This window comes from Schistocerca piceifrons, chromosome 8 (assembly GCF_021461385.2).
Source record: "Schistocerca piceifrons isolate TAMUIC-IGC-003096 chromosome 8, iqSchPice1.1, whole genome shotgun sequence".
In the NCBI taxonomy this organism is placed as follows: domain Eukaryota; kingdom Metazoa; phylum Arthropoda; class Insecta; order Orthoptera; family Acrididae; genus Schistocerca; species Schistocerca piceifrons.
The window spans coordinates 266,803,122-266,823,751 of NC_060145.1; the positions used below are offsets into that span (position 1 = coordinate 266,803,122).

Below are 20,630 nucleotides of genomic sequence, written 5' to 3' on the forward strand. Positions count from 1 at the left end.
ATCCCCAGCAAATATATGTATGACTGCAGCATACATGCCTGGCATTCTCCATTTCCCACAAGGACAGCACTCCTCTACCTGCAGAACATAATGACAAAAGTAGTGTACTGCCTGTGTATGGGCAAAGGAGGCCCATGATGGCTTGCTGAGTCAGTATTCTGTTTTACATGGCAGAGGTACTGCAGTGGACTCTGGAGATCATTGTCAGGTTATACTGCTGACGTGTACATCTGTACATCATATATGCAACCAAATGAATCAGTGGGAAAAATACTATGTTATGCACTAGAAAAGAGAAAACATATAAAATTTTTAGATCAAAGATGTTTTCTCCAGGAATTTGGACTTTCTCAACTCTGTGTGGTGCAACATAGCACAACATGTAGTCACTGAGTTATGAATTCTGCAGTTCAGCTGTTATCAGTGCTACACATCACAACATGCAGTCATTGAGTTATGAATTCTGCAGTCCAGTTGTCATCATTGTAGAATAATGTGTCAAACCTGAAAGATGAGGACTACTTGTTTAAATCTTGAAATTTGCATCAGTGTCAGAGTTATTTTGGGAGGTAGCCCATCTTTATCCAGTCGTATCTGGCCCTGGGATACACTTTAATCAATGAACCTGAAAACATATAGCTTTCAAAACACATTTTGTCCAACTTTAGTTATACCAATCAACAATGAAAAGTAGAGGCATGAAAGTGAAGCAATAAATACATTGACATAAGTGGATGTGATGTTTTGTAAGCAAACATAGTGCTATAGCATCAAAGTTGAACAAGGGATTTTTCAAGTTTATTTCCAGCTTCTTCACTTAAAGTAATATATTTTATGTATATATTTTTATACAAACCAGTATATTTTTAATATTGTCGCCAATGTCAGTCTGACATAATTATTATGTGAACACAAATCAATCTGCTGAATATTTTGTGGTTTTATTTCCTAGTTCATTGGACAGCCTGGATTTCATCATATGAAAGTGCTGTTTTCCACTATTTAAATCAAAAGGATGGCAGTGTATCCATAAGGATAATATAAAAGAGTGCACTTTGCACATATTACTGAAATTTGATAACTGTTTAGGTATTTTACCTTAATGTACTGAGCCAACAACTATCACTCATTTAAGAATCAACTTTCTGTCAAATTTAGTTCTTGGGGCATGGCACAATCTCAAGCTCATTGAGTCACTTATATAAGAAAATTGCCACTTTAGTATCTTGCCCCCTCTTCAATAAATTTCTACAGATGTTCATACTGATGTGAATGAGGCTTTGTTCATCTCTGTATTTAAAAAATGAATTGATGTGTATATCCAATATTACATGCAAGCTACATGTCAGACACCAAGTTAAAAAAAATAAAAAATAAAAAAAAGTAAGAAGTCAGGGGAGGGGCAGTGGGACGACAAGGAGGAGGAGGGAGAGGGAGAGAGAGAGAGAGAGAGAGAGAGAGAGAGAGAGAGAGAGAGAGAACAAAATGATGATACTAATGTTATCATATTATTTGAAGCATTTATTATATTACATTGAGTATATTATGTACAAAGCTATGAAATACTTGCAAGACTTCTCTATCTCAGAAATTTTGTTTGTTTACTTTCATTTAGAATACCATAAAAGTAGTAATTGTGTATAACACGTATTAGCCATATTTTTGTCGTGATGACTTAGCATTAAAAAAACCAAATCATTTGAAAAGTTTGTTCTTCAACAGTAAACTGAAGCGCCCAGATAAGGAAACCATCTGCTACTTCCTTGGCATTGCCTATGCCTCTAACCTTGGAGGTACAGGAACTCTTACAGGAACTGGAACAAATCTTACCTTCAAGGGCATTTTCCACAGGTAAGTTCCTGATACTGGTACAGAATATTTTCTCTCTTCTCATATAATTCAATGTGTAAAGTCATCGCTGATTAGTCATTTTTAGCTAAAAGAAATAAGCATCTGCAGCCTTAACTTCAAGTGGTCTCGTAATTGACATTTCAGAAATGTCTTCTCATTTCAAACTGATTTTAATGTTTGTTTACTCCGCAGTATAGGACTTCAACAATATTGTGGTGTGTTACAGCCTTTTCCCTGAAGCTGAAGGCATAAATTTTGCAAGCTGGATGATTTTCTGTGTTCCATTGATGCTTCTGTCTGTCACTGCTGCATGGATGTGGCTTAATGTCCTCTACATGGGGTTGTTCAGGTAAGTGTAAATATTACAGTGGAAAATATTTGTATTAGAGTATGGAAATGGAAAATTTATGTTGATCGTGGTGTATTACGTTAGTTCTTTGTTGTGTGTGTGTGTGTGTGTGTGTGTGTGTGTGTGTGTGTGTGTGTGTGTGAAGAAAAAGAAGAAATATCATGTATACAATCTCCAGTCTGAATTTTAAGTAGTTCAATTAATGTGTTACTGCTCTAAAACAATCAAAGTATCATACATTTCATCCTAGATTTTCTGTCATATTTGTTGTTGCAGAAAACAAACAGATAACGGAAAGAAGAAAGGAGAAGAACATGCTAAGGCTGTCCGTCAAGTTATCCATCAGTCATACAGTGAACTAGGTCCTATGACGTATCACGAAGGCTCTGTGTTGTTTCTTTTTGTTGCCATTGTGTTGTTGTGGTTCTTCCGTGAACCTGAATTTATACCTGGCTGGGCCAAGTATATCTCCAATGTGTAAGTATTTTGAATATTCATATTTTTTTCAAATAGCTGAAAGCATGCACAAAACAGAATAAAAGCTTTGTTAGCTTCTGGAATAAATCCTTTGACAAAATAAAGCTCACACTCACACCCACCCACCCACACACTCACACACACACACACACACACACACACACACACACACACACAAGTGCATGTATATTATGCCAGCTAGAAACACAATGCCTTTACTGCAGTTCGGCAGATGGACTGGGTTTGGATTGTGTTGGATGAGGTGGTTACAGGAAGAAAGAGGCAAGAAACAGAAGAGGGAGCTGGAAACCAGTAGCTAGCAGCTTAAGGGGAGGCAACAGGTGTTCAGGATAGGAATGCAGGAGGGAGGGGAAGCAGGGACACAGACTGGCACACAATACACGGGTACTGTTGCCAGTGAGGTGCAGCATACGATGAAGATGTCTGGAGGCATGGAATGGGAGAGGACGACAGAACAGAGGAAGGGGAAACTGTTACGCAGAGAGTGAGAGGGCAGTGGGTTAGTGCAGACTGAGGCCAGGAGCATTATGGGAGCAAAGGATGTGTTCGAGGATAATTCCCGTCTGTGTAGTTGAGAAAAGCCAGTGCTGGAGAGAAGGTCCAGATAACATGGGTTGTGAAGCAGCCACTGAATTCAGGCAATTTGGGCTCAGCATCATGTTGTGCCAATGGGCGGACCATTGTTTTCTTGGTCACAGGCTGGAGATGGCCATTAATTTTGGTGAACATATTGTTGGTGGTCTACCCAAATAAAATGTTGTGCAGTGACTGCAGTAGAGCTGGCATGTGATATGGCTGCTTTTCCAGGTGGCTCTGGTTCTGCGGGATAGGATAATCCTGTGACAGGACTGGAGTAGAAACAGGCAGATTTTTCATCTAGGTCTTCCACAGGAATATGACCCTTATGGCAAAGTGTTGGGAGTGAGAGTGGGATAGGGGTGGACAAGATTGTTGTGTAGGTTGGGTGTGTGGCAGAATATCTTTGTTGGAAGTGTGTGAAAGGACTTGGGTAGAATGACCCTCATTTTTGGGCATGATGGTAGATAATCAAAGCACCAGTAAAGGGTCTAGTTCAGTTGCTCCAGTTGGGGTGATATTTGGTGATGAGTGTCACTCCTGTGCAGTTGATTCTTGGGAGTGATGGGAGGGGTGAGTCAGAATATGGCAAGGGAAATCTGTTTGTGGACTAAATTTAGGGTGTAGTTCCTGTCTACGAAGGTCTTTATGAGACCTTCAGTTTACAAGGGAAAGGAATTCTTGTCGATGTAGATGTGACATCCACAGAAGTAACATTGTGCCAGCAGAGCTCTCTGAATTACTACCAGTAACGACCTGAAGTAGATAATCAAAGCACCGGTAAAGGGTCTAGTTCAGTTGCTCCAGTTGGGGCGATATTTGGTGATGAGTGTCACTCCTGTGCAGTTGATTCTTGGGAGTGATGGGAGGGGTGAGTGAGAATATGGCAAGGGAAATCTGTTTGTGGACTAAATTCGGGGTGTAGTTCCTGTCTGCGAAGGTCTCTATGAGACCTTCAGTTTACAAGGGAAAGGAATTCTTGTTGATGTAGATGTGACATCCACAGAAGTAACATTGTGCCCGCAGAGCTCTCTGAATTACTACCAGTAACGACCTGAAGTCATACCTAATAGCTCCCCTCACCATGATGCTAGGAGTAACACCACTGTGCCTCTCCATAACATTGGAAAAGTGGGTCATCCTCCTAAGCCGCTGCCATACTCACTGACATGTTGTCGATGTTGTTGACCAGAACATCAAAATGAGTATGTCTCCCATCATGTTCACATGCAAACCAACTTCAGGTGACTGCCACATCTGAATGCCCCAAATATCTGAATAGTGCATCATGTGACCACCCAGCCAAATGGAGACTCACAATATTGCTATCTCACACAAGTATGCGGCACCTCCATGTCCTTCTACCTCTACGTCTACATCTACATCCATACTCTGCAAAACTACTGTGACATGCGTGACTGAGGGTATGTCCCATAGTTTCCGTTATTATGGTTTTTTTCTCTTATATTCATGTATGGAGCACTGGAAAAATGATTGTTTAAATGCATCCATACGTGCTGTAGTTAACTAATCTGGTCCCTAAGGGAGTGGTACATAGGAGGCTGTAGTATATTGCTAGAGTTATCATTTAAATCTGATTCTTGAAACTTTGTAATTAAGTTTTCTCAGAATAGTTTATGTCTATCTTCAAGAGTCTGCCAGTTTAGTTTTTTCAGCATCTCTGTTACACTCTCACATGGTCCTAACAAACCTGTGACCATTTGTGCTGCCCTTCACAGCATACATCCAATATCCCGTGTTAGTCCTATTGGATATTGGTCCCACACACTTGAGCAATATTCAATGATGGGATGCACAAATGATTTGTAAGCAATCTTCTTTTTAGACTAATTGCATTTTCCCAGTGTATTCTGCCAATAAACTGACATCTGCTATCTGCTTTAGCCATGACTGAGCCTCTGTGATCATTCCATTTCATATCTCTGTACAGTGTCACAACCAGGCATTTGTATGAGTCGACAGATTCCAGCTCTGACTCACTGATATTATAATCACAGTATACTACATTTTTCATTTTGTGAAAAGCATAATTCTACGTTTAAAGCAAGTTGATACTCTTTGCCCCACTTTGAAATCTTATCAAGATCTGACTGAATATTTTTGCAGCTCATTTCAAACAGTTCTTCATTATAGATAGCTGCATCAAATGTGAAAATTCTGAATTACTACTACTACTTTCCACAAGGTCATTAAAATACAACATGAACAGGAAGGACCACAATGCAGTTCCCTTGGAACGCTCTAAGTTACGTTTACTTCTGTTTATGACTCTCCACCCAAGGTAGCTTGCTGCATCCCACCTACCAAAAAATCCTCTGTCCAGTCACAAATCTCACTTGATGCCCCATATGATTGTAGTTTCATTAATAAGCACGGATGTAGTACTGCATCAAATGGTTTTTGGAAATCAAGAAATTCTGTGTATACCTGACTTCCTTGATCCAAAGCTTTCAGTATTCCCATTAAAAGAGTTCTAGGTATGTGGTCATTTCATCTCATAAAAGATAAGGGGTGATCAAAATGTTTCCATTTGAGGGCATTGTTGCACTGATTATGCAATATGATGCATCCATGATGTGAGTATACAAGCATCAATGTACAGGCAAGGAATTAGTGTGGTATTCGTGTCTTTCTGATATGTGTGCAGTAAATGCAGAAATGTGAACTGTGGTGACATCATTATTGATTCCAAAGAGGTTCGACATGCTGTTATACACTGTGGTGACAAAAGTCATTGGATAGCAATATTCACTTATACAGATGGTAGTAGTATTGCATACACATGGTATAAAAGGACAGCTCACTGGTGGAGCTGTCATTTGTATTCAGGTGATACACATGAAAAGATTTCCAACATTATTAAGGCTGCATGATGAGAATTAACAGACTTTTAACACAGAATGATAGTTGAAGCTAGACACATGGGAAATTGTTTGGGAATTCAATATTCTGAGATCCACAGTGTCAAGAGTGTGCCGAGAATACCATGTTTCAGATATTGCCTATCACAATGGGCAACACAGTGGGCAATGACAGCAAGCAATGGCGTTTGCTTAGAGTTGTCAGTGCTAACAGGCAAGCAACACTGCATGACATAACCATAGAAACTGATGCGAGATGTACACTGAACGTACCTATTAGGACAGTACGGTGAAATTTGGCATTAATGGGCTATGGCAGCAGATGATCAATGCAAGTGCCTGTGGTAACAACACTTGTAGAACCTCTTCAGGGCTCATGACCATATCGGTTGGACCTCAGATGACAGGAAAACCGTGGCCTGGTCAGATGAGTCCCAATTTCAGTTGCTAAGAGCTGATGCTACAGTTCGAGAGTGGTGCAGACTCCACGAAGCCATGGATCCAAGTTGTCAACAAGGCACTGTGCAAGCTGGTGGTGGCTCCATAATAGAATGGGCTGTGTTTACATGGAATGGACTGGATCCTCTGGTCCAGTTGAACTAATCATTGACGATTTGCAGCCATTCATGGACTTCATATTCCCAAACAATGATGGAATTTTTATGGATGACAGTGTGCCACATCACCAGGCCACAGCTGTTCACAGTTACTTTGAAACACACTCTGGACAATCAAGTGAATGATTTGGCCACCAAGATTGCCTGAAATGAATCCCATTGAACATTTATTAGACATAATTGAGAGGTCAGTTTATGCACTAAATGATGCACTGGCATTACTTTCGGATGGCTATAGAGGCTGCATGGCTCAGTATTTCTGCAGGGGAATCCAACGAGTCCATGCCACCTTGAACTGCTGCACTACACCAGCAAAAGGAGGTCTGACATGATATTAGGAGGAGTCCCATGACTTTTGTCACCTCAGTGCACGTTATTGGCTGCAGAAGGACAAACACCAGCAGACATTCATTGGAGAATGAAGAATGTGTACGAGGCAGCATGTCAGTTGAAAACTACCATTGTGGAATGGTGTGCCAAGTTCCATGCTGCTGCTTCATGTCCCCATATTGCAAACATCATCATGCCAACTCAAGTGTAAGACACTGAAGATTTGCCCTGAGGAAGGCCACATTGAAAATTTCTTTGAATTATGTTTATTTGTTTTTAGTTTTCCATCTGAACACTAAGAAATTTAATACTGAAAGTTTCCTCTGATCATTTTTTACACGATCACCTGCATTTTACGTTGAGCTATTACTGTCTGTTTAGACATGACACTTGCATTGCTTGTAATGCATTGAATGAAATATAAAATGTAAATTGACTGCATAATACATTTCCAAGTATAACTGCTAATGTTAGATGTGACACACTACATTATGTGAAAACGAAAATAATCAATTATTGATAATATAATGTAAATGGACAGATAAAAAGATCTACTCACCAAGCACTGAATATCAAGAGCTCTGATGGAAACCCAATTCTAAGCAAAGAAGGGAAAGCAGAAAGGTGTAAGGAGTATATAGGGGGTCTATACAAGGGAGATGTTCTTGAGGACAATATTATGGAAATGGAAGTGGATGTAGATGGAAGATATGATGCTGCGTGAAGAGTTTGAAAGAGAACTGAAAGACCTAAGTCAAAACAAGGCCCCAGGAGTAGACAACATTCTATTAGCACTACTGATAGCCTTGGGAGAGCCAGCTCTGAAAATACTCTACCATCTGGTGAGCAAGATGTATGAGACAGGCGAAATACCCTCAGACTTCAAGAAGAATATAATAATTCCAATCCCAAAGAAAGCAGGGGTTGACAGATGTGAAAATTACCAAACTATCAGTTTAAAAAGCCACGGCTGCAAAATACTAACATGAATTCTTTACAGACGAATGGAAAAACTGGTGGAAGCCAACCTCGGGGAAGATCAGTTTGGACTCCGTAGAAATGTTGGAACAAGTGAGGCAATACTGACCCTATGATTTATCTTAGAAAATAGATTAAGGAAAGGCAAATCCACATTTCTAGCATTTGTAGACTTAGAGAAAGCTTTTGACAATGTTGACTGGAATACTCTCTTTCAAATTCTGAAGGTGGCAGTGGTAAAATACAAGGAGCAAAAGGCTATTTACAGTTTGTACAGAAACCAGACGGCAGTTATAAGAGTCGAAGGACATGAAAGGGAAGCAGTGGTTGGGAAGGGAGTGAGACAGGGTTGTAGCCTATCCCCGATGTTATTCAATCTGTATATTGAACAAGCAGTAAAGGAAACAAAAGAAAAATTTGGAGTAGGAATTAAAATCCATGGAGAAGAAATAAAAACTTTGAGGTTTGCCAGTGACATTGTAATTGTGTCAGAGACAGCAAAGGACCTGGAAGAGCAGCTGAACAGAATGGACAGTGTCTTTAAAGGAGGATATAAGATGAACATCAACAAAAGCAAAACAAGGATAATGGAATGTAGTCGAATTAAATTGGGTGATGCTGAGGGTATTAGATTAGAAAATGAGATGCTTAAAGTAGTAAATGAGTTTTGCTATTCAGGGAACAAGATAACTGCTGATGGTCGAAGTAGAGAGGATATAAAATGTAGACTGGCAATGGCAAGCAAAGCGTTTCTGATGAAGAGAAATTTGTTAACATCGAGTATAGATTTAGGTGTCAGGTAGTCTTTTCTGAAGGTATTTGTATGGAGTGCAGCCATGTATGGAAATGAACAATAAATGGACAATAAATAGTTTAGACAAAGAGAATAGAAGATTTCGAAATGTGGTGCTACAGAAGGATGCTGAAGATTAGATGGGTAGATCACATAACTAACGAGGAGGTGTTGGATAGAATTGGGGAGAAGAGAAATTTGTGGCACAACTTGACTAGAAGCAGGGACTGGTTGGTAGGGCATATTCTGAGGCATCAAGGGATCACCAATTTAGTATTGGAGGGCAGTGTGGAGGGAAAAATCGTAGAGGGAGACCAAGTGATGAATACACCAAACAGATTTAGAAGGATGTAGGTTGCAGTAGGTACTGGGAGATGAAGAAGCTTGCACAAGATAGAGCAGCATTGAGAGCTGCATCAAACCAGTCTCAGGACTGAAGACCACAACAACAACAACAACAACAACAACAACAACGACTCACCAAGTGGCAGCATGGGAACACACACACACAAAAGGATTAGACTTTCACAAGCTTTTGGAGCCAGTGGCTCCTTCTTCTGGTGGAAGAGTTGAAGGGGAAGGAAAACAGGTGAAGAAAAAGGACTGGAGAGGTTTAGGGAAAGGTGTACAGTTTAGAAAAGTCACCCAGGTGAGGGGTGGCCTACCAGATGGGATGAGAAGGAAAGACTGATTATTCGGGACTGCACCGGATGAGATTTGAAATCCTAAGAGCTTAAAGGTGGAAGACAGGGTGATATGCAAGACAGAGATTACTACTAAAACATCGTACATGAATTAATAAGAGTGAAGAGCCAAGTGCGTTGTAAGTAACAGAGGTGGGAGGGGGGGACAGCGAAAAACAGACAAGTCAGAAAATGAAAGAGGTAGAAAACTGAAATGAAGTGAAGAAAGGAGTAGTTACCATGACTAAATACTGAGATGGATGGAATTACTGTAAATTAAGAACAGCTGAGTGCAAAAACCAAGGACATGTTGTAGTGTTAGTTCCCACTTGCAGAGTTGTGAGAAACTGGTGTCTGGGGGAATATCTGGTGTCTATGGTGAAGCAGGCACCAAGGTCATGACTGCCATGTTGTACAGCATACTTTGCAACAGGATATTGTGTGTTGCCTGTATACACCCACTGCCTATGTCCATTCATCCTGACTGATAACTGGGCGGTAGTCATGCTGATATAAAAGGCTGAACAGTGTTTACATAGTATCTGGTATATGACGTATGTCGTTTGATGGGTAACTCTCCCTATGATAGTATATGTTTTGCCAGCTACAGGGCTGGTATAGGTGGTGGCAGGAGGTTGCATAGGGCAAGTCTTACACTGGGGATGGTTACAGGCATAGGGGCCATAGGGTAGGGATATGGGTGCAGAAGAAACATAGTGTCTGGCAAGGATATTGGGGAGATTGGACTACATAATGTGTAATAAACAACTGGCTGCAACAAAATGTCTGTTTTGTACTATTTTCAGTTCTTATTACTGGTAGTGTCCATTGAAGAATGACTTCAGAATTAAATTTCTCTTGAACTGCAAGTGATTGAAATCATTGTTTGCACTTCCTCTAGTAGTTTCTCATTTTGGTTCACTCATTCTTGCCATTTGGTTTCAGTTTCTTTGCTAAGTACAATTACACCAATTCTATGATTCTTTCTTTTCCTGATCTATGAACAGTGAGACTTGGATATGGAAATTCAAAAATCTGTATATCAAGAATGTTAAGGTCATTTTCATTAGCATTACTTGCTAATCTGTATTAATTCACTCTCTAAAATAAAATTATTAGTTGACATAAAATGGAGTACATTTATCTTCTATCATCTTTCAGGGAAATTGAAGATGCAACACCTGCCATGCTCATTGTGTTTCTTCTTTTCTGTATGCCAGCTAATCTCAATTTTTTGAAGCTGAACAAATCTGGTAAGTAAACACATATATGTAAGTTCATTCAACATATCAAAGTCAAGTTTTGGTAGAAGATAAGCGTGTCATTGTGTTGTGCTTCTTTTCCACAGTTAAATGTTTAATAAGTAATCTACATTTTCATTTTTATATAGTTTAGTAAGTTTTGTAATCAAAAAGTTGTTTAGTTTTATGTATAAAACAGATCATTACAAAATATAGTACTTGGGATGATGTTATTTTTCAGGTATAATAAATCATATTACAAATCTTATGTAGTTATCTTCAAGATGGCACCCATTTATACACTGCTATCAGTAGAAGGTGTCTCATGTTGTCTCCTTGCTTTCAGCCATTTCCCCTAATGAGTTGTTCACCGGAGTTCAGTGCACTACCAAACTGTGCTTAACCACAAATTGGACCACTCAGTTGCTTGATATGCTGTGCAGCTGATGGGTTTACAGCTTTTTCATCACGCATGATAATTAAATTCCCCCTCCCCTTACCATCACACAACACCGGCTCCTCTGATCTGTGCAGGTCTGTCACTACAGCACACACTCCATTTCCACAATCTTTCTGGCTTAAACCTCTGCTACTTTCCATCTCCAACCTCCCTTCCTAGTCTTACCTACTTCCCATTTTATTTCCCTGACTCTTTTCTGTCTTTTAATTTCCATCCCATTCCTCCCCCATTCAATACTGTCCTACCACTTTCTTGTCTGACACACATTCCCACGTTGTAGCAATCTCATTCCTTTCTTCCTAATATAACTGAATAAAAGTAGAAATCAAACAATGGCACATCCAGGATGGAATGTAACAATATTATGAGAAGGAAAGTTGCTACTCACCATATAGCGGAGATGCTGAGTCACAGATAGGTACAACAAAAAAACTTTCACAATTAAAGCTTCCAGCCATTGGCCTTTATCGACAATGGACACACACACACACACACACACACACACACACACACACATTCATGCAAATGCAACTTACACACATGACTGCAGTCTCAGGCAACTGTGGCTTCAAGTTGCCTGAGAATGCAGTCATGTGTGTGAGTTGCGTTTTCGTGAGTGATTGTGAAAGTCTTTTTGCTGTGCCTATCTGTGACTCAGAATCTCTGCTATATGGTAAGTAGCAGATTTCCTCCTCACAATGTTGAATAAAGATTGGATGGATATCTGCTAAAACTGTGGCAATATTTTAGAAACCAGGGCTGAGAAAACTGGACTCTACAAGGATTAGAGGGGGAAAAAAGATTATCAATTTCCTTCTTATCTGCAACATGGTTTGTACATGGTCAGTACGGCACATGTCAATCTTCCTCTTACCTCTCAGTTATGAACTACATATGATCCAGTTCTCTTATATACTGAGTGACAAAAGTCATGGAATACCTCCCAATATCATGTCGGGCCTCCTTTTGCTGATTTAGTGCAGCATCTTGACATGACAAAGACTCAACAAGTTGTTAGAAGTCGCCTGCAGAAATATTGAGCCATGCTGCCTCTGTAGCCAATGCAGAATTTTGTGCATGAACTGACCTCTCAATTATATTCCATAATTGTTGGATGGTATTCATGTTGGGTGATCTCAGTGGCCAAATCATTGGCCTAAATTGTACAGAAAGTTCTTCAAACCAATTGCGAACAGTTGTGGCGTGGTGACATGGCACATTGCTCTCCATAAAAATTCCATCATTGTTTGGAAACATGAAATCCATGAATGGCTGTAAATGGTCTACAAGTAGCTGAACATAACCATTTCCAATCAATGATCAGTTCAGTTGGACCAGAGGACCCAGTTCATTCCCTGTAAAGTCAGCCCATACCACTATGGAGCCACCACCAGCTTGCACAATGTCTTGTCGACAGCTTGGGTCCATAGCTTCATTGCATCTGCACCATACTTGAACCTCACCATCAACTCTTACCAACTAAAACCAGATCTCATCTGACCCGGTTATGGTTTTCCACTCATCAGTGATCCACCCATGTGGCCACGAGCCCAGGTGAGGCACTGCAGGTGAAGTCATACTGTTTACCAAGGCACTCACATTGGTCATCTTCTGTCACAGCCCATTAATGCCAAATTTTGCTGTACTGTCCTAATGGATATGTGAGCTGTATGTTCCATACAATGGAAAATCCAGGATGGAATGTAACAGTCTTTTTGCTGTGCCTATCTGTGACTCAGCATCTCCGCTCTATGATGAGTAACCACATTGATTTCTGTAGTTTTTTCATGCAGTATTGCTTGTGTATTAGCACTGAGAACTCTATGCAAATGCCACTGTTCTGAGACGTTAAGTGCAGGCTGTTGGGCACCACATTGTCCATGGTGAGAGATAATGCCTGAAATTTGGTATACTCAGCACACTGTGGTTCTTGGAATATTGAATTCCCTAATGAGTTCTGAAATGGAATATTCCATGCATCTAGCTCCAACTATCACTCCACATTCAAAGTCTGTTAGTTCCTGTCATGTAGCCATAATCATGTTAGAAACCTTTTCACATGAATCACCTGAGTACAAATGGCAGCTCCACCAATGCACTCACTTTTATACCTTGTACATCTGTATATGTGCATATCACTATCCCATGACTTCTGTCACTTCAGTGTACATACAATAGCATAAGGAAAAGATAGATTGCTGCTCACTGTAAGAATGACATATTGAGTTGCAGACAGGCACCACAGAAAGACACTTAGACATACACACACACATATTCATTCACACAAGCAACAACACCTCACGAACGCATGACCACCAACTGCAGCAGCTCGGACCAGAATGCAACTGTCATGTAGAGTAGAAGCAGCAGTTTGGAGTGGGTGGAGAGGGGAAAGGAATAGCATGGTGCATGTGGACAGAGAGAAGAGTGCTTTCTTATAGGGTGTGCAGAGACTAGACTGCCAACAGATGCAGTGCTGGAAGGCTTTGGAGCAAGGAGGAGAGGAGGAAATGGGGAGTGAAAAAGGAGAGGAGTGGGGAAGTGAAAAGACTGGTGGGTGCATTGGCAGAGGGTGGCATACAAAGAGGGTTGGAGACAAGAATAGGGAGGAAGTAATAGGACAAATGGGATGGAAACTGCTGGGTGGAAGGTGTGGGCACAGTAGTTTACCGTAGGTTAAGGCAGGGATAATTCAGGAGCGAAGAATGCGATGTAAGGGTAACCCCCATCTGTGCAGTTGAGAAAGACTACTGGTGGAGGGGAGGATCCAGAGACCTTGGGTAGTGAAGCAGCAGATCAAGCATGTCATGTTCAGCTGCATGTTGTGCCAAAGGGTGGTCTACTTTGCTCTTGGCCATAGTTTGGCAGTGGTCATTCTTCCTAGTGGATAGCTGGTTGGAAGTCATACCAATATATAAAACTGTGCAGTGATTTTTATATTGATATGATTACCAACCAGCTGTCCACTGGGATGAATGGCCACTGCCAAACTATGTTGTTGTTGTGGTCTTCAGTCCTGAGACTGGTTTGATGCAGTTCTCCATGCTACTCTATCCTATGCAAGCTTCTTCATCTCCCAGTACTTACTGCAACCTACATCCTTCTGAATCTGCTTAGTGTATTCATCTCTTGGTCTCCCTCTATGATTTTTACCCTCCACACTGCCCTCCAATGCTAAATTTGTGATCCCTTGATGCCTCAGAACATGTCCTACTATGCCAAACTATGGCCAAGAGCAAAGAACCCCCCTGTGGCACAACAGGCAGCTGAACATGATATGCTTGATTTCAGTGTCTGCTTCACTACATGAGTCATCTGGGTCCTACTCTCCACCGCCAGCTTTTCTGAAATGAACAGATGGGAGTTATCCTTACAACACAATCTTCACTCCCTGAAATTATTCCACCTCAACTTACAGTAACCTACTATCCCCATACCCTCACCAACAATTTCCAGCCCCTTTGTCCTACCCCCTCCTCCCTATTCTCGTCTTTCACCCTCTTTGCATGCTGCCCTCTACCAACAGACCCACCTGTCTTTCCTCTTCCCCACTCCTCTTCTTTTTCACTCCCCATTTCCTCCCTCCCTGCCCTAAAGCCTTCTAACACTGCACCTGTTGGCAGTCTAATCTCAGCAAGCTCTGTCAGGCTATGCTCTTTTTTCCCTCCATCTATATCGTGCTTTCCCTTTCTCTTCCCCACCCTCTCAATTCTGTGTGTCATTTGCATTCCTATCTAAGGTACCAGAGATTGTGGTCATATGTGTATGATGTATGCTTGCTTGTGTGAATGAATATGTGTTTCCTTTTCTGACAAAGGCTTTGGTCAAAAGCTAATGTGTAAGTATCTTGTTGTCACGCCTGTCTGTAACTCAACATGTCACCTTTACGGTGAGTAGCAATCTATCTTTTCCTTATATTGTTGGTATTCCAACCTGGGTTTTCCATTGTTTGTTATATATACAGTTCAGTTAACTGTTTCAATATGTATTTTCATAGAAAACAGATCACTCATCAATACTGATCACCGAGAAAATGTCCAAAATATTTTTTGCTGGGTGCAACTATAAAATTATCCCACCCACACAACACGAAAGTAGTGCAAACTGAAAACACAAATAACTGAAATATGTGTTTTTGCATTCACAGATGATGCATCTCCAGCACTGCTTCACTGGAAAGCTGTGCATGAAAAGGTTCCATGGGGGCTTGTCTTGCTGCTTGGTAAGGAAGTTGTTATAGGTAGTAAAATGATTGGACCAAACTACTTAAGCATTTCTTTATATATTATCTGTCCATTGGCTCATGGACAGTACAGCATACTACAATATTGGACTTGACAACCCTATGGTTATAGTGTATTTATTTTCATTCATACGTGTAAGGGCATTCATGTACACAGTTATGTAAGATGACACAATTTCACATTTAATTTATAAATAGTGAACTGAAACAAATATTATTATTACTTGTTACCAGAAAATTCTCTTACTAAATAGGTGGAGTGGTACTCTAGCTATGTCCTTGTCTCTCTCTCTCTCTCTCTCTCTCTTCTCTCTTCTCTCTCTCTCTCTCTCTCTCTCTCTCTCTCTCTCTCTCTCTCTCTTTTTACATCTCTCATAGATTATAATATAGAGTTACGGAGTTGATTGTACAGTTTTATCCCTATGTGATGGACTGATGGTTCTTTTTAGTATCTTGTTAATGTTTGTCAGTCAGGAAAATAATGATTACCTTCTTGATGTCTTGTTCAATCATGTGAATAATTGATTTTATTTTCCTTATTAATTTCATTGTGATGTTTCCAAGTTGTACATACAGGGCAGTGGTAGTATGTTTAACAGGTTGACTAACACACGCCTCACCAACAGACACAGCAGAGCCCACTAGCAGCTACAAACTCCATTCTGTTCAGTTCAGCATCTTTGGATGGCATGTTTGAAATACATTCACAGTGACATGCAGCTTGTTGATGAAATAGATACTGTGGAAGAATGTGGCCCGTAAATGTGATCTTGGAATGGTGACATATCATTAGTTTAAGCTTGGTCACAGTTGTGCGTTCTTACAGTTATTCTGTAGATTTCTCCCATTATTATGCATTAATTTGTGTTTCTTGATTGAATTGATGCTGCCGATATAAAAATGGGTACAATATTTTGTTTGACATTCTTTAGAAACCAACAAATATTTTGATAGTCTCTTAGTTCTGTATCAGGAAACACAGATGGCCACTGCCTGACAGTTACATAAGGGAAGATAATGGAAATAGAAAAGTGTAAAAGTGGCACCAGGAGTGTTACTCATGGATGATATGAAATTGTGAAATGATTGAAGGAAGTAGTCACATTCTGTGAAACCTATAACATATGGTTCTGCCCACTTTGTTATTCACAGATGCACTGACTGCTGCATACCTGCATCCTCAGTTCTACTCACCTCCTTAATAAATTGTATATTCCATACATGATCATTTCCTTTCTTTTCATTTATAGTTTACCTGTTAGTTATAACTAGCTTTTATTTATAATTCCTGTTGTCAGATAACCAACTTGCAGCAGTCAGTGCCCACATGGCATACCGTGTTCACATGATACAGTGAGATGTGGTGTACCTTTCTTTTTTCAGAACTTTGATGTAAAGGACAGATATAAACAGAGATGGATTAAAACAACTTTGTGTGATTTTCAAATTTTTTGCTAATGTTTGTTGGTGATGTTTGGTTTGTGGGGTTCTCAACTGTGTGGTTATCAGCGTCCATACATATTCCCAATCTTTGCTCAGTCCAGTCTCACCACTTTCATGAATGATGATGAAATGATGAGGACAACACAAACACCCATTTCCTGGGCAGAGAAAATTCCCAACCTGACCAGGAATCAAACCCAGGACCCTGTGATCCAGAGGCAGCAATGCTAGGCACTAGACCATGAGCTGCAGACTTTTGCTAATGTGAATTGCCTGGACTCTATTAGCCTTCTCTGGTCTGGCAATGCGGCCACTGGTGGACACACTGTATCAGGTATGAGGCTCTGCTGTGTCTGCAGATGGCCTCGTGGCAGTCAATGTGTTAATTTTTTAAACAAAGGCCTTTGTGAATGTGGAATGGAGTTCCCAGTAATTATTATGACAGCTCTCTTTTTTAATTGTGGAAGTACTTTGTGGTGCCCAAAAGTTATCCTAAAAAATGATTCTGTTGGGGTTTGGTGTGTTGTTTGGAGAAGGAGACCAGACAGTGAGGTCATCGGTCTCATTAGATTAGGGAAGGATGGGGAAGGAAGTCAGACATTACCTTTCAAAGGAACCATCCCAGCATTTGCCTGTAACGATTTAAGGAAATCACAGAAAACCTAAACCAGGATGGCTGGACGCAGGATTGAACTGTCGTCCTCCCGAAGCCACTGCGCTCCTGTATTATAGTTGTGAATGAAAGTGTGCATAGTACACATTCATAATTGCCTACTCATATGTGCTACTTTTCAGGCTCTTTAGAGTACTGTTTAGCTTTGAGTTAACATGTGCTACACAAGTGTCCCCTTTCATGTTACTCTGGGCAGCAGTCAGAAGTCTTTCCTTAAGAAAGTGAACTCAAATTATAAACTGTGTTCTGAAAGACTACAATTATTCATTTTTCTTCTTCTCCTGCTACTATTACTACTGCTACTAATCCTACTATTGCAACTGAAGAAGAAGAAGAAGAAGAAGAAGAAGAAGAATAGAAGCAATAGTAATAGCAGTATTTTATTTTTTTCTGTTTGAGGATCACTTCATTCATTGATGTTCCTGTTTTCCATTTATCTTGATACTTCCCTTTGGTTTCCTGTTGGATGCTATTATCCTTTATTCTATCTTTTTATCCTTTGTTCTCCACTCCCTCCTAAAATGAACTCCAAAGATTTCGTGCCAACCTTCTGAATTCATTGTGTTTTGGTTTTTTACACTTGCTCTTGCATCTTTGTCTTACATGAATTTCTCTACATTCATTCATTCATTCATTCATTTGATTTTCCCCTTAGATTATTTTCATAAAATGCTTGTACATGTGAGATATGTTAATATGATGAAGTGATAGTGGGTGATTTGTGAGATAACAATTGAGTACTACAATTATTGAAACTATGTGGTACAAGATTTGAACTACATTTCCAGTAAGTATATGTGACACAAAATGATTGTCATTTGATTTTTCTGGTGTCTGAATTGCATAAATGAAATGTGAAATTTGCATATGGCATTTTTGGCTGGGAGACCTCATCTGTGATGGTCGACAGCTGATGCAAGTCTTCCTATTTGATGCCACTTTGGTGACTTACTTGTTAACAACAATGAGGGCACCTAGATCTGAACAGAGAAAATTCCCAACCTGGCTGCAAACCAAACCTGGGGCCCCAAGATTGAGAGTCAACATATGAGTTAAAAGGAAAATCCAGGATGGAATGTAACAACATTATAAGAAGGAATTGAGTTATACATAGCTAAGCAACTACATGTTATACCTAAGTGCTGCATATTGTGAAGGTAATAGAATTTAATATGGCAGATTTTGTTCAACATCAGATTTTAAAAGAATGTCAAACTTCTATAGCTGAATCTCCATAAACTCTTTAACAGGATAAAGACAATTTTCTATAACTAGAAGATTTAGTTTGTGTTTAAAACTTGCCAAAACTCACTTAGTTTCTGTTCTTGTTGGAGGCTGTCATATGTATGAGGTCTGTTCAAAAAATTCTAGAACATTCATAATTTCACACCAATGTTGTGTTGGAGCAAAATGTGGTTGGCATTCCTGAATGTCCTGTGTTTAATGTGTGACTGCCAGAAGTTTCATTGCTGTTTGTTTGTTACTTATTGTTCAGTGCTCTATTGAGTAAAATATTTTGTCACACAGTTTGCAAATTTCCAGATGGTAGAATTACAGGAGCAACATGACTGCACTGAATTTTGTGTGAAACTCAAAAAGGTCTTTACAGAGATACACCAAATGATGCAGGAAGCCTACAGTGATGAGAGCTTAAGCCATACTCAGTGTTACAAATGGTTCACATGTTTTAAAAATGGACAGACAGAAGCTGAAGATGACCCTCATTCAGGACACCCTCCGACATCTACCAATGATGCTCATGTCAGGAACGTCAATGAAATTGTGTATGCCAGTCAAAGACTGGCTGTCTGAGAGATTGCAGAAGAATGTAACATTTCAGGGCCAGGACCTTGCAATCTGTGAAGAGCTTTTGGATCATGCAAATGAGAATGAGATGTGAATCTATGGTTATGATGTTGCAACCAAGGTTCAGTCTTCACAATGGGTTGGAAATTGGAAAAGGTTCCACAAGACCAAAAAAAGTTTGTCAGGTCAGGTCATATGTCAAAGCCATTGCAACTGGTTTTTTTTTTACTATTGCACAAAAAACGAAATCACTGTGCTGGCTCATCCTCCTTACTCCCCAGACCTGACCCCTGAAAACTTTTTTTATTTCCAAAGTTGAAAAGCCTGTTGAAAGGACAAAGATTTGCAGTGATAGACAAGACAAAAGAAAATTCGCAGACGGCACTTCATGTGGTCCAGCAAGAGGCATACAAAGACTGCTTCCGGAAGTGGAAATGGTTTTGGAAGCAATGTATCAGTTCTGGAGGAGAGTGTTTTGAAGGAGAGCTTACACAATAAGTAAAAGGTTAGCATAGAAAAATTTTGTGGATGAAGTTATGGAATTTTTCAAACAAATACTTGACAATATCAGCATACAGTTTTGTTTTACATGTTATTATTTGTAACTGACTGTTTTTTCTTGTATTGTGTGCATGAAAACCCTCATTTATGTGCCAGTTCTCTAAATTTTGTCCTTTGGGCAAATTAATTCCAGTATGTACTTAGAAGGAAATGGTAAAATGTGCTTTCTACAGAGTGGTCTGCAATGGTCAAGCTTTCCTTAAAAGAATATTTGCCTTATGGATTGTTTCTGGATTTTAAATGTAGTTTGAGATTCACTGCCATTGCCCAGCTCTGAATTGACTGAATGGGGTTCTTACTGCTATTATACAGGTGGCCTGCATTTTGTCACTGTATAACTTCAATAGTTAAGAAAGTAACTACAATTAAAACTCCCTAAGACCTATGAATATCAGACTTTTTATTTTTATTAAAAAATAAATTGTTTTATTAAAATAAACAATTTGTGAGATGATGTCATGGTCCAGAAGGAGAACAATGTGGTACTAAGTTGCTGAATTTAGTAAAAGAAAGAGTTCATTAAAGTAGTACCAATCTGACACAACCCACTCACCTTCATATGCTATACAAATTATGTGAGTGAGAACCAAAACTCTCTTAATGTTCTTTGCTGAATTAGGATTTTAATGAAATGTTTCATCTCATA

The 20,630-nt window shown here is 39.8% G+C and overlaps 1 protein-coding gene across 1 annotated transcript in view; it reads left to right on the top strand.

Annotated features, from left to right (window-relative positions):
• Positions 1–20,630, top strand: part of LOC124711226 (protein I'm not dead yet-like) — a 258,445-nt gene that overhangs the window by 212,038 nt on the left and 25,777 nt on the right. Inside the window, exons 6-10 of the mRNA XM_047241185.1 lie at positions 1,723–1,851; positions 2,078–2,200; positions 2,477–2,677; positions 10,719–10,810; positions 15,406–15,480. Of these exons, the coding sequence (XP_047097141.1) occupies positions 1,723–1,851; positions 2,078–2,200; positions 2,477–2,677; positions 10,719–10,810; positions 15,406–15,480 (620 nt within the window). The remainder of the gene's footprint in view (positions 1–1,722; positions 1,852–2,077; positions 2,201–2,476; positions 2,678–10,718; positions 10,811–15,405; positions 15,481–20,630) is intronic.